The 15,770-nt window shown below is 40.8% G+C and overlaps 1 protein-coding gene across 1 annotated transcript in view; it reads left to right on the top strand.

Annotated features, from left to right (window-relative positions):
• zgc:92275 (uncharacterized protein LOC436885 homolog) overlaps positions 1 to 15,770 on the top strand; it is a 46,760-nt gene that overhangs the window by 14,313 nt on the left and 16,677 nt on the right. Inside the window, exons 2-3 of the mRNA XM_034192249.1 lie at positions 12,812 to 13,000; positions 15,229 to 15,407. Of these exons, the coding sequence (XP_034048140.1) occupies positions 12,812 to 13,000; positions 15,229 to 15,407 (368 nt within the window). The remainder of the gene's footprint in view (positions 1 to 12,811; positions 13,001 to 15,228; positions 15,408 to 15,770) is intronic.

Below are 15,770 nucleotides of genomic sequence, written 5' to 3'. Positions count from 1 at the left end.
CATCTGAGGGGGAGGGAATATTAGTTGCAGGGGGAGATTTAAACCACAGGTTGGAACCACAGTGGGATACCTCCACAGGAGGCCCTCCAAAAACTGGGATAGCTAAAAAGATGACAGACTTAATGGGAGAGGTAGGTATCATAGACGTCTGGAGAGAATTACACCCCACAACCAAAGATTACACATTTTATTCCTCTCCGCACAATAACTACTCTAGAATTGATTATTTTATGATGTATAGCAAGGATAGATATAGAATAGAGAACTGCAAAATCGGATATAGGGATTTATCAGATCATTGCCCAGTTTATGTGAATCTGCTTTTGACACCTGAGAAAAAGAGAACTCTTTGGAGGCTTAATGCCAACGTATTGAAAGGAGGAATAAAACAAGAACTAAAACTAGAAATTCAAAGATACTTGAAGGAAAATGATAATGGAGCGGTGTCCCCGCCTGTCCTCTGGGATGCTTGCAAGGCTGTGTTAAGAGGGAAGATAATTGCTAAAACAGCTTTTTTGAAAAGGCAAAAACAAAATAAACTAGAAATATTGCAATCAGAATTAAAAAAAATGGAACATGACCACAAACAAAATTCTACCAGTGAATTATATCAAGAATTGCAGAAGAAAAAGGCTCAAATAAATGAGATTTATTTGGAAGAAATACAAAAAAATGTTATTTACGAAACAAAGACATTATGAAATTGGCGGAAAATCAACTAAATTATTGGCTTACAAATTAAAAAAAGAGGAGGCAAAAAGAAGCATCTACAAAATTAGGAATCCTCAAACTAAAGAAGTAAAATTTAAAACCAAGGACATTCAAAAGTGTTTTGAAGCATATTATACAACCCCTGGCAAAAATTATGGAATCACCGGCCTCAGAGGATGTTCATTCAGTTGTTTAATTTTGTAGAAAAAAAGCAGATCACAGACATGACACAAAACTAAAGTCATTTCAAATGGCAACTTTCTGGCTTTAAGAAACACTATAAGAAATCAAGAAAAAAAGATTGTGGCAGTCAGTAACTGTTACTTTTTTAGACCAAGCAGAGGAAAAAAATATGGAATCACTCAATTCTGAGGAAAAAATTATGGAATCACCCTGTAAATTTTCATCCCCCAAATTAACACCTGCATCAAATCAGATCTGCTCATTGACATTGACCCTATGCCATGACATTGACCCTATGTGTCTTTTTGCAAGGAATGTTTTTGCAGTTTTTGCTCTATGGCAAGATGCATTATCATCTTGAAAAATGATTTCATCATCCCCAAACATCCTTTCAATTGTCCAAAATATCAACATAAACTTGTGCATTTATTGATGATGTAATGACAGCCATCTCCCCAGTGCCTTTACCTGACATGCAGCCCCATATCATCAATGACTGTGGAAATTTACATGTTCTCTTCAGGCAGTCATCTTTATAAATCTCATTGGAAAGGCACCAAACAAAAGTTCCAGCATCATCACCTTGCCCAATGCAGATTCGAGATTCATCACTGAATATGACTTTCATCCAGTCATCCACAGTCCACAATTGCTTTTCCTTAGCCCATTGTAACGTTGTTTTTTTTCTGTTTAGGTGTTAATGATGCCTTTCGTTTAGCTTTTCTGTATGTAAATCCCATTTCCTTTAGGCGGTTTCTTACAGTTCGGTCACAGACGTTGACTCCAGTTTCCTCCCATTCGTTCCTCATTTGTTTTGTTGTACATTTTTCGATTTTTGAGACATATTGCTTTAAGTTTTCTGTCTTGACGCTTTGATGTCTTCCTTGGTCTACCAGTATGTTTGCCTTTAACAACCTTCCCATGTTGTTTGTATTTGGTCCAGAGTTTAGACACAGCTGACTGTGAACAACCAACATCTTTTGCAACATTGCGTGATGATTTACTCTCTTTTAAGAGTTTGATAATCCTCTCCTTTGTTTCAATTGACATCTCTCGTGTTGGAGCCATGATTCATGTCAGTCCACTTGGTGCAGCAGCTCTCAGCAGTGTTCACTCCTTTTTAGATGCAGACTATCGAGCAGATCTGATATGATGCAGGTGTTAGTTTTGGGGATGAAAATTTACAGGGTGATTCCATAATTTTTTCCACAGAATTGAGTGATTCCTTATTTTTTTCCTCTGCTTGGTCTAAAAAAGTAACCATTACTGACTGCCACAATCTTTTTTCTTGATTTCTTATAGTGTTTCTTAAAGCCAGAAAGTTGCCATTTGAAATGACTTTAGTTTTGTGTCATGTCTGTGATCTGCTTTTTTTCTACAAAATTAAACAACTGAATGAACATCCTCCAAGGCCGGTGATTCCATAATTTTTGCCAGGGGTTGTACAAATTTATATTCAAACTCAACAACTGATAATATAACAGAAATAGACAAGTTTTTAGATAAACTACATCTACCTAAAGTTACAGAGGAGCAAAATCGGGGCCTTGTATCAGAAATCACGGAACGAGAGATTGATGCAGCAATTTCAAAATTAAAGTTAGACAAATAACCGGGGGCAGACGGGTACACCTCAGAATGGTACAAGGCTTTTAGAGAATTATTGATTCCAGTTTTATAAAAAACATTTAACTGGGTGCTACAAAAGGGAGAAATACCATGCTCATGGCGAGAGGCAATTATATCAGTGATCCTAAAAGAAGGCAAGGATGAGCTGGAATGTTCAAATTATAGACCGATTAGTGTTCTCAACCAAGATTACAGAATATTTACAGCAATTGTGGCCTGTCGCCTGGAGAAGATTCTGCCCGATATCATACAGTTGGACCAAACAGGGTTTATTAAAGAAAGGCAAACTCTAGATAATATTAGACGGACATTACATGTGATGCAGCATATAAATGATGAGGACTTTGAGGGAATTATCATGGGGATGGATGCAGAGAAGGCATTTGATTCGGTTAGGTGGGAATTTTTATACAGGGTGTTGCAAAAATTCAACTTCCATGAAACATTACTTAGGACAATAAAAGCTTTGTATTCTACACCAACAATGTCAATGTCAATTTTATTTATATAGCACATTTACAACAACAACAGCTGCCCAAAGTGCTTCACAGTAAAAACAATATCAAAAACCATACCACCAAAACAGAGCATTAAAATTCCAAAATATAGGAAAACACATAAAACCAGACACACACAGCTTAAATTGTATTAAAAGCCAAAGCATAGAAATGAGTCTTAAGAACAGATTTAAAAGACTCTAGAGATGGAGCAGCTCTGATATGCAAAGGCAAAATGTTCCAGAGTTTAGGCGCAGCCACCGAAAAAGCCCGATCACCTCGAGTTTTTAATCGAGATCTGGGCACATTTAATAAAAGCTGGCTTTCTGACCTCACTGATCTGACCGGAACATAAGGAGTCAAAAGCTCAGAGAGGTATTCGGGAGCCAAACCATTTAAACACTTGAACACAAGCAGCAGGATCTTAAAATCAATCCTGAATGTGACTGGGAGCCAATGGAGCGAGGCTAACACAGGGGCGATGTGCTCTCATTTCCTCATCCCCGTGAGCCGTCGTGCAGCAGCATTCTGAACCTGCTGCAGACGCTTTAGAGACGACTGGTCCAGTCCACAGTAGAGTGAGTTACAATAATCTAAACAAGATGTTATAAACAAATGAATAACTCGCTCAAAATCACACGCTGGGAGGTAAGCCTTCACTTTTCTCAAAATTCTAAGTTGGTAGAAACTGGCCTTTACCACAGAATTAATTTGCTTGTCCATTTTGAAGGAGCTGTCAAAAATGACCCCCAAATTTCTGACAGAATCATGCACACAGGAAGACAAAGGACCAAGCACATCAATGAACCAGATGACCATGCAGGGCCAAAACTAACTATTTCAGTTTTATTCTCATTGAGAATTAGAAAGTTTTGAGCCAACCAAGTTTCACTTCCTGCAGACAATTTACCAAAATAGTCAGAGAATTTGATGGGAGCTTAAGTGGCAGATAGATTTGCAGGTCATGCATAAAAATGGAAGGCCAAGTTGTATTTTCTGAATATGGTGCCAAGTGGCAGCATATACAGTGAAAAAAGAGCAGGACCCAAAACAGAGCCCTGTGGAACACCATAATTTAAGGGTGCTGAGCTGGACTGGTGTGGCCCAAGGTGCACAGAGAAACTAAGGTCTCTAAGATAAGATCTAAACCACTCCAGTGCTGCGCCTTTAAAACCTGTATAATACTCCAGATGGGACAGTAAAATACAGTGATCAACCGTGTCAAAGGCTGCAGTCAAATCCAGCAAAACTAAAATTCCAGAGCAACCAGAGTCAACAATTAAAAGGAGATCATTAAAAACCTTCAACAGTGCTGTTTCAGTACTACGAAGTGATGTGAAGCCAGACTGGAATTTTTCAAAAATGCCATTAGAATCCAACAGCTAAAATCAAAGTGAATGGGGGGTATCTAATGATATTAAACTACAAAGAGGTTGTAGGCAGGGCTGTTCGGCGAGCCCTTTATTATTTGCAATATTTTTGGAGCCCCTTAGTTTGGCAATAGCATAAAAAAAGAATATTCAAGGGATAGACATGGTGGGAGGGACTCAAAAAAATTGCTTTATTCGCAGATGTGTTGATATATTTATCTCATCCAAACACTTCCTTACCAGCACTCATGTCCGAATTTAAGGACTTTGGACAATTATCTGGATATAAAATAAACGTACAAAAAACACAAGTCCTTACCTACAATTATAACCCCGCGGAATCTATTATAAATTTGTATGGAATTAATTGGAATCAGGATTCAATAAAATATTTAGGGGTAAAGCTGACAAAAAACCTGAGTCAATTAAAAAAGGCAAATTTTGACTCAATGTCAAAAATAAAGATTGATATAGAAAGGTGGAATTTAATTCCATTCATAACAATAGTATCAAGAGCGGAGGTAATTAAAATCAACATCCTCCCTCGTTTGCTATACCTTTTTCAAAACTTACCAGTAGAGATTTCAAGTGGAGAATTTACTGAATGGGACAAATGTGTTTCAAGGTACATTTGGCAGGGCAGAAAGCCAAGGGTAAAATTCAAAACAATACAGTTACCCAAAGAAAAGGGGGGCTTGGCACTACCATGTCTAAAGAGTTATTTCCAAGCAGCACAAATCAAAATGTTGTTAAATTTGTGTAATCCGTCATATAATGCTAGGTGGAAAGAAATAGAAATCAGCAGGATACGAGGGACACCAATAGAAGCAATAATAGGGGATAATAAATTATATAGACTCTTAAGTTTGGAAATAAATCCATGGCTCGAGGTAGCTTTGAAAGTATGGTATGAAGTAGTCACAAGGTATAACATGACTGGTCCCTGTAAGCTGTTAAGATGGATGGCTTTTGACACAGATTTTATACCAAATAAAAGAGACAAGCAGTTTAAACAATGGGAATTGGGCCCACATATGTGGTGGGATCTTTTGAAGAATACAAAATGCAAGAGCTTTGAGGAAATTAAGGAGCAATTTGGGTTAGTAAATAGAGATTTTTATAGATTTTTACAAATGAGGCATTATTTAGATTATGATATCAAAAAGGAAAATTGTTCATTAGACATAGAAATTATCTTATTTATTTCAGCATACCAATGTAAACTAAATAGAAAATTGATATCTAAGTTATACATAGGGTTAGAACATTTAAAAATGTTATGTGTCGGACGCAGCTCGGAGAACCGACCAGCGTTTGAAGGACCCAGTATGAAATAAGCAGAGCACGGTACAAAGGATAACTGAATTTAATACATAACAGTGATACAAAACAACAAAAGAAAGTGCGGTCTGGCGTGGTGCGCTCCCAGCAGCGCTAACGGTCCGGAGCCAGAAGCCGTTCAGACCCAAGGACCCCGCCGACACCCCCCAGGTGGCCGCAACAAACCGAGTCTGTGAAAGAAGGAACCATTATGTGAGTCCACACTCTACACACAGAGAGAACACTTAAAGGTGTACATAAACAGCAAACACTTCCTGGCTTAATTACTAATCAGCTTCCCAACCTGCAGGCATGGAACATCCAGTTCACAAAACTCCACTGCAGTGGAAGCCAATACATGACTAACGTACAGCTCAATATAATAAAGGTGTGAGGGACACCACATTTACTGACTGTATAAACGTTAGTCACAAAATCTAACGTACCTCAGGAAGTGTGCTGACGAGCGTGAGACCTCACCCCCTCCTCTTTCACGTTCTCTGCATCCACTGATGATGAGATGGCTCCCGAGATGAAAATCTCACCCGTCTGGTCACAAGGTCGAGTCTCTGGCAAATACACACTGTATACTCCAGTCTTAACTGCCACCATGTTCCAATCCATATAGATGCACCACAGCTGTGAGTCCTGACGAGCCGCAGGTGATCAGGGTGAGGTCCTGATAACCTCAGCAACACAGCCACTCAGTCCCAAATGCAAGCCACCTGGAAGGAAAACCAAAAGACAGAAACAAAAAGGCAGCCAGGCCCCCCCAGCCATACAACAAAAAACCAAGATACACAATACATAAAGCTGAAATGGGAAGCAGAAGCCAATATAAATTTAACAGGGGAAGATTGGGATGAGATCAATCAACATGTATGGAAAACAACATCATCATTAATGTGGAGAGAGCATGGATGTAAAAATATTGTACGATTCTTTAGGATTCCGGCACAGACAAAATATCGAGACACAAGTTGTTGGAGAAAATGTCGGGAAGAAATGGCACATCATGTACATGTCTTTTGGTCTTGTCCGGTAATACAAAGCTATTGGGTTGAGTTAAAAAAAAAATGCATAGATAAAGTATTGAGGGCTGACCTTCCTTTTACTTTTGAGGTATTTTATTTGGGAAAACCTGAGGTAAATAATAATTATCTCAACAATAAGATGTTCAGGATCATGCTTTTAGCAGGGAAAAAGGGGATCACCAAAATGTGGATGAAGGAAGAGGCTCTGAAATTTGAAAATTGGATAGAGGTGATGCACAGTATATATTGTATGGAGAAACTGACATATTATTGGAGATCTGAGGAAGAAAAATTTGAGAAAATATGGAAGGGATGGTTAGCGGTTGTAAAGTCAATAAGATCTGATTTTATATAAATCTATATTCCCCCATGTTGTTCAGCTACATGTTGTTTTATTTTTACTTTGTTTTGTCTTTATTTGAAAAAATGGATGTTGTGTGGATGAAGGGAATACATTGTAAATTGTATGTACAATTGTCGTTAAAAACTATATACTAAATATACCATATACTAAAAATATAATTAAAAAAAAATAAATGTCTGAACGATTTGGAGCTTTGCTGCATCAATTTTTTTCCAGAAACTGTGAGAGACCTCCAGGTGATAACCATTCGGAAAATTCAAATGGCTTTGAGGGACGATTTTATGGGGATTACACAGATTAAGGAGTGCTCCAGCCGGTTTAAAGACCGCCCACAGCTGCTGAGAGCGCGCCGCGCTCCGAGCGCCGATCGACAGGCTGAAACAACCAGATCATCCACCGCGACACGCGGAATTCCTCCGCACGTCTGTCTCAATGTGCCGAAAAAGTGCTGATGTCCACGTCTTCCGCAATTCCTGTGCTAGTCAGAGGACGTCCCAGATAAAACACAGCGTCCAGTTTGGAAATGAACGGCACATTCCACTGTTACAGGAGATTTTGTCATGGAAAGCGGAGCGGAGGAATTCCGCGCGTCGCGGTGGAGCCGCATGGCGCAAAGCAACGCCGTGATGAAGCCTCACAGGACATGTTCTGGCATGTCCAGGCTCATCCACAATTTCTCAGTTAGTCACACGACTGAAAACCCACTGACAGCCGTCTGAAAGCCATCTCAAAGCTGTCCTGTGAAACCAACACGGAGGTGGTTTTGTGCCGCACCATGAATGGCACGGTGGCGCATCCCTCCGCTTTTCTTTCCATGAAAAAAACTCCTGTAACAGTGGAATGTGCTGAAAAAGTACTGATGTCCACGTCTCCTGCCATTTTTGTGTAAGTCAAATGAAGTCCCGGATCAACAAAGCCTTCACGTTGGAAATGATCTGGTTGTTTCAGCTTGTCGATCGGCACTCGGCGCGCTCTCAGCAGCTGTGGGCGGTCTTTAAACCGGCTGGAGCACTCCTTAATCTGTGTAATCCCCATAAAATCGTCCCTCAAAGCCATTTGAATTTTCCGAATGGTGTCCACCTGGAGGTCTCTCACAGTTTCTGGAAAAAATTAATGCAGCAAAGCTCCAAATCGTTCAGACATTTATTCGCAATAAAAATCCGACGAGAGGGGTGGACCACTGCTCACACAAAGCCTGTTCACAGGCGAATGACGCAACCGACAGGCTTGAAAAAGCTCACGCATGTGTACGAAGGTTCAAGCTTTGCTGATGCAATCACACGTGATTCAAATCCATATGGTTTAAAATAAAAAAAATAAAAATAAAAAGGTCCGATACTTTTCTAACAGACCTCGTATAAAAATAATAATAAACTGTGGAGTGAGCTTTCACAAGTGTGTATTATATGTAATATTAATTATGTGGGGAAATGACTAAAACTGTTGAATAAAGGTTAGAAAATGATTTATTTTTTAGTATCGATCTATATTCTGTAAAGTAGTGACTTCAGTTTTACTGCCTTAATGCTTTGTCATGATGAATATCTCACCATTCGTTTAGCGATTCAATTAGAAGTCTCACTTTCATACGTCTCAATTTATCCCTTTTTAATTAGCCTCGGGTTTTTTCTTCACATCGGGTTTTCCATCCTGAGATATTCTGTAAGAGCAAATTCATAGAATGGAAATGCTTTTTCTCTCACTTTGTTGGGTCACATGACAGTTGCTTTGACATTGTATATTCTACTAATATAAGAATAAACACAAATGAGATTAATTTCTCTGTGATATACTCCATATTCCGGTGTTGTATTTTCAGATTTCTTTCAACTTGGTCCAGAAATGATTGAATAAGCTTGCTTTCACTCTAGCTGGCGTGGCTGTTTCTTATTTATATTTGATATTTTCATGGAAAAGTAACTCTGTCAGTGTCCAGTTTCACAGAGCAATAGTGTTTGTTTTTAATTGATTAATTGATTGATAATTGTTGGATGAAGACATTCTGCAGAGGTACATTTTATTCACAGAAGCTACAGTGATGAACAACGCAGAACCCTGTTTTGATCAACCTTGACAAGTAAATTAGGCCAAAAGATGCGGACGAGTTAATTCTAAGATCAATCAGCAAACAAGGTCATCTAGATCAAACGTCCAGAGTTTAGATACAGTGAGGAAAATAAGTATTTGAACACCCTGTGATTTTGCAAGTTCTCCCACTTAGAAATCATGGAAGGGTCTGAAATTTTCATCTTAGGTGCATATCCACTGTGAGAGACATAATCTAAAAAAAAACAATCTGGAAATCACAATGTATGATTTTTTTTTAAATAATTTATTTGTATGTTACTGCTGCAAATAAGTATTTGAACACCTGTGAAAATGAATGTTAATATTTGGTACAGTAGCCTTTATTTGCAGTTACAGAGGTCAAATGTTTCCTGTAGTTTTTCACCAGGTTTTCACACACTGAAGCAGGGATTTTGGTCCACTCCTCCATACAGATCTTCTCTAGATCTTTCAGGTTTGGAGGTTCAGCTCCCTCCAAAGATTTTCTATTGAGTTCAGGTCTGGAGACTGGCCAGGCCACTCCAGGACCTTGAAATGCTTCTTACGGAGCCCCTCCTTAGTTGCCCTGGCTGTGTGTTTGGGGTCATTGTCATGCTGGAAGACCCAGCCATGACCCATCTTCAATGCTCTTACTAAGGGAAGGAGGTTGTTTGCCAAAATCTCGCAATACATGACCCCATCCATCCTCCCTTCAGTACAGTGCAGTTGTCCTGTCCCCTTTGCAGAAGAGCACCCCCAGAGTATGATGTTTCCACCCCCATGCTTCACAGTTCGGATGGTTTTCTTGGGGTTGTTCACATCCTCTTAACATGGTAAGTGGAGGTGATTCCAAAAAGCTCTATTCTGGTCTCATCTGACCACATGACCTTCTCCCATGCCTCCTCTGGATCATCCAGATGGTCACTGGTGAATTTCAGACGGGCCTGGACATGTGCTGGCTTGAGCAGGAGGACCTTGCTGCCCTGCAGGATTTTAAACCATGACAGCATCATGTGCTACTAATGTAATCTTTGTGACTGTGGTCTCAGCTCTCTTCAGGTCATTGACCAGATCCTCCTGTGTAGTTCTGAGCTTTCTCAGAATCATCCTTACCCCGCAAAGTGAGATCTTGCATGGAATCCTAGACCGAGGAAGATTGACAGTCTTCTTGTGTTTCTTCCATTTTCTAATAAATACGAGGTCTATTAGAAAAGTATCCGACCTTATTATTTTTTTCAAAAACCATATGGATTTGAATCACGTGTGATTGCGTCAGACAAGCTTGAACCCTCGTGCGCATGCGTGAGTTTTTCCATGCCTGTCGGTTGCGTCATTCACCTGTGAGCAGGCTTTGAGTGAGGAGTGGTCCAGCCCCCTCGTCGTTGTTTCATTGCCAGGAAATGGCGGAATGATTTGGGCTTTTTTTCCATCAGAATTTTTTCAGAAACTGTTAGAGACTGGCAGCTGGTAACCATTAGAAAAATTTATCTGGCTTTCGGTGAAAATGTTACGGGCTTGGTAGAGAATAAGAAGTGTTACTGTGGCTTTAAGGATGGCCCCCAGTGGCTGTGGGGCGCGCCGCACTCCGAAGCCGCCATCGACAGGCTTAACGACCATTTCATTTCTAAACGGATGGCTGTCTGGATCCGTGACCATCATCTGCCATTTCTCTGGTTATCACAAGAGCTGGACATCAACCATTTTCCGGCACATTTCACTTTTAACAAGAGATTTTGTCATGGAAAGCCGAGCGGAGGCTTCGCGCGTCACGATGGATTCGCTACTGGAGCGAGACAAAACCACCTCTGTTTTGGTCTCACAGGATGGCTCTGAGATGGCGTTCAGACAGCTGTCGGTGGTTTTTCCATCGAGTGATTATCCGAGAAATTGTGGATGTGCCTGGACATGCCAGAACATGTCCCGTGAGGCTTCATCACGGCGTTGCTTTGCGCCATGCAGCACCGCCGCGACGCGCAAAGCCTCCGCTCCCCTTTCCATGACAAAAACTCCTGTAACAGTGGAATGTGCCATTCATTTCCAAACTGGACGCTGTGTTTTATCCGGGACGTCGTCTGACTAGCACAGGAATTGTGAAAAGACCTGGACATCAGCACTTTTTCGGCACATTAGACAGACGTGCGGAGGAATTCCGCGCGTCACGGCGGTGCCGCATGGCGCAAAGCAATGCCGTGATGAAGCCTCACGGCACATGTTCTGGCATGTCCAGGCACATCCACAATTTCTCCGATAATCACTCGATGGAAAAACCACCGACAGCTGTCTGAACGCCATCCTGTGAGACCAAAACAGAGGTGGTTTTGTCTCGCTCCAGTAGCGAATCCATCGTGACACGCGAAGCCTCCGCTCGGCTTTCCATGACAAAATCTCTTGTTAAAAGTGAAATCTGCCGGAAAATGGTTGATGTCCAGCTCTTGTGATAACCAGAGAAATGGCACACGATGGTCACGGATCCAGACAGCCATCCGTTTAGAAATGAAATGGTCGTTCAGCCTGTCGATGGCGGCTTCGGAGCGTGGCGCGCCCCACAGCCACTGGGGGCCGTCTTTAAAGTGACAGTAACACTCCTTATTCTCTACCAAGCCCGTAACATTTTCACCGAAAGCCAGATACATTTTTCTAATGGTTACCAGCTGCCAGTCTCTAACAGTTTCTGAAAAAAGTCTGATGGAAAAAAAAAGCCCAAATCATTCCGCCATTTCCTGGCAATGAAACAACGACGAGGGGGCTGGACCACTCCTCACTCAAAGCCTGCTCACAGGCGAATGACGCAACCGACAGGCATGGAAAAACTCACGCATGCGCACAAGGGTTCAAGCTTGTCTGATGCAATCACAAGTGATTCAAATCCATATGGTTTTTGAAAAAAAAAAATAAGGTCGGACACTTTTCTAATAGACCTCGTAATCATAACAGTTGTTGGCTATGGTGGACAGGTTGGAATGTGACTGATTGAGTGTGTGAACAGGTGTCTTTTATACAGGTAACAAGTTTAAACAGGTGCAATTAATACAGATAAAGAGTGCAGAATAAGAGGGCTTCTTAACGAAAAATTAACAGGTCTGTGTGAGCCAGAATTCTTGCTGGTTGGTAGGTGTTCAAATACTTATTTGCAGCAGTAACATACAAATAAATTATTTTAAAAAAATCATACATTGTGATTTCCAGATTGTTTTTTTTAGATTATGTCTCTCACAGTGGACATGCACCTAAGATGAAAATTTCAAACCCCTCCATGATTTCTAAGTGGGAGAACTTACAAATACTTATTTTCCTCACTGTATGTTATCGTTGCTGCCCTTGATTATAGCAATTTATTTTGGGGGAAGATGCTTCCTCTGCATTGTTTTAGTTCACTCAGCTATAAATGGGCACCAGTCTTGTCTGGGGAAGTCAGTTGTTATGGGCTGGTGTCCCATCCAGGGGAAGTCGTAGACTTTCTTCTGCTTCCCAATAGGGAATCCAGGGATTAGCACCTGTAGCAGTGGGCCTCAGAGCCCATCTTGAACTTATTTCTTCTTTTGTTTCAGTAAAGTATATTTAAAATTTGTCTAAACATTTGCTTTCAGACTTTTACTGGTATTATTTTCATTTCCGAGGTCTCATTTCTGACTATTCCTGTCCATGTTGGAATTCTAGGTGAGCAGGTGGCAGTGTTCCGTGGTCAGGATGGCAAAGCCTGTGTGCTGGATGCTTATTGCCCTCATCTGGGAGCCAACTTGGCTGTGGGAGGGCAGGTGGTGGGAAACTGCCTGGAGTGCCCATTTCATGGATGGCAGTTTCGTGGCGATGATGGTAAATGTGTGAAGATACCGTACTCAGAAAAAGGTATGAACTGAAGGTGAAGTCTTGTTTATGAGCATGACTAAAGACATTTCCCCGTGTCAAGAAGATAAATCTATTAGAGTATTTGCATGGCTGCTGGAAGCGCCATGCCTAAGTGGTTGAATGTTTAACTATGGTGCGGAAAGCCACTGGTTCGAGTCCCACTCAGACTAGTGGGCAGAGGTGGGTTTTCCAGGCTTCAGTGAGTAAAAGGCTTACCGTGTGTTGTTCCATCTACCCAGTTAACCAGCTGATTATAATTAGTTCAACTTTTGAGGCAGGTAGATGAGCTGAGCTAATTAGAATCAGCTGGTTAAGTGGGTGGAGGGTAGGACTTTTACTCAGTGAAACCGGGATTGTGCACTTCTACTAGTGAGTCAACCCAGCAGCAAATGGGGACCTGGCTCAGGCTATGGGACCACTACATACTTTACAGACTACAGTGTGGTTAGAGGGGTAATGTGCATATTGGATCTTTTGACCACTGAATTATCACTCTATTAAAAAAAATAATAATAAGTATTATATTGACATAATTTGTGATTTTCATGTTTAACAATCCATTGATAAATTAAGATACTGTTAAAACTCAAGGACTTACAAGATAGTTTAACATTCACAAACAAGAAAATGGAAAATCTTTCTATTATGTATGTTTATTACCCTTTTAACAAATCACATCTACATAGGATGCCTACATGTATATTTATAGCAATACAATTATTTTTTAGATATAAAGACCTAACAATATGACAGTATGTAAAAATTGTCCAGGGTGTACCCTACCCCACACCCTATGACCGCTGGGATAGGTTCCAGCTACCCTGTGACCCTTAATTGGAGTAAGCGAGTATAGAAAATGGTTGGATGGACAATAAAGAGAAGTCTGGGTCTTTTAGTGAAGCTTAGGGCGAGTGGCCAGCGATCACCTTAGTATTTCTTCTGTTTTTCTTGTTGCTTAATGCTGACAAATTTTACTGTATTTGTTGTCTTTCCAATGTCTGATTCTGTTTTTTTCTCTCTGTTTGAGGTGCAGCTTCATCCAGAGATGGGTGTGGTGTCTGTTTCTGCAACCCTCCTGTCCTGTGTATATTTGTTTTGTAAATTGTGTTGGTAGCATGGGCCAACCAGAGGGTCCCCCCTTTGAGTCTGGTCTGTTTGAGGTTTCTTCCTCATATCATCATTTTGCCTTACCACTGTCGCCTCTGTGCTTTCTCTGGGAGTTAAGGGTAGACCTTACTTATGTGAAGCGCCTTGGGGCAACTTTGTTGTGATTTGGTGCTATATAAATGAAAATAAAATGAAAAAAGAAGAGCCAGTGTTCAATGATGCTCAGTGAGACTGGTGATCAATTATCAGAGTTCAATGGTCTCAAACAAAGAGCCTAAGGACTAAATAATGCCTGCAAGCTCGTGATTGTGGTCGACAGCACATCTTGTCTCTCCAACTTGAATGATAATTATTAAATTTGCTTCCAATTTCACAATTAGCATTTCAACTTCATGTTATAACAAATTTATGATGCAATGTATAATGGCATGTGCGACTCGATCCCGGATAAGCAGTTGAAGATCTAAGTATGTATAATTTGGGTCCTGGTGCTTCCTGTCTTCTGAGACTTTGACATTAACCAGTGACTGAAGGCAGTGAATAGATGTCTTTGGTCCTCGGTCTTGTCAGAGGCTCCTTGGGTACCACTGGAATGACGTGTCAAACGAGGTTAACACCTGAATGATAACCAGTTATTAAAAGTGCTGACTGAATGTCTTTGGCACTAGGTCTCTATGTAGGATCTTAGAGTACTTTGTGTCAAACGTATGGTTACTTAGGGAGACTAAGATGAGGAATATCATGTTCGTTCTGAGGGAACATCAGTAGTGACTTTTTTGTTATGTGGCGAGCCACAGGTGTCCCAGTGTTGAGGATGTCTGCAATTGGAAAAAGCCAAGAGGATGTTGTGGTCTTCATAAGAGATGCCCCTAAAGACAATTACTACAACTGTTACTAGTAATAATAATAATAATAATAACCGGGAACATGTTGTAGCAAAACGTTCTTAAATCAATCAATATCTTCAGCATAAATGTATCTGAGAAACACTTCTGGTGTATTTTGCTTGTTATTGTTATTAAAAGCCATCTGCTGTACTTTCAAAATAAAGTACTGTCCATTATCAGGAGTCGGTGACATATTGACTCGTGATGATTATTAAGATTCTGTTTGTTTTTCAGTTCCGGGGTTTGCCAAGATACACCGCTGGCTCAGCTGTGAGATCAACGGCCAGATTTTGGTTTGGTTCCACTGTGACCGAGATGAGCCTCACTGGACTGTCCCAGAGCAGCAGGAGATTACAAAGGGCGAGTGGGTCTATCGGGGGAGAACTGAGCATTTTGTCAGCGCTCACATACAAGTAGGTGGTGTGTCTCCACGTGTGTGTAATGCGTTCAAATCTATGTGTATTTTAAAAAAATCAGTGTTGTATAATTGAACTAATTCGGTATCAGACCTAATGGGCTGGCGTGGCGGCTCAGTGGTCAGCACTGGGGTCACTCTCCACCTGCAAATTTCCATGTGGAGTTTGCATGTTCTTCCCAATTTCCTCCCACTATTAAAACAGAAAAAAACATGATTATTTAGGGTCTGCTCCCTTCTCTACCCTGACCAAGGCAGCTACATCTACATCTGGAGTTTGTTCCTGGGTGCCAGATTGTGGCTACCCACTGCCCCTAGTGGTTGGCTTGTGTCTAACTGTAATTAGGATGGTTAAATGCAG

The sequence above is a fragment of the Thalassophryne amazonica genome, chromosome 17 (genome assembly GCF_902500255.1).
Source record: "Thalassophryne amazonica chromosome 17, fThaAma1.1, whole genome shotgun sequence".
Classification (NCBI taxonomy): Eukaryota; Metazoa; Chordata; class Actinopteri; order Batrachoidiformes; family Batrachoididae; genus Thalassophryne; species Thalassophryne amazonica.
The sequence above is the reverse complement of the archived record's forward strand: the minus strand, read 5'-3'. Positions and strand labels throughout refer to the sequence as shown.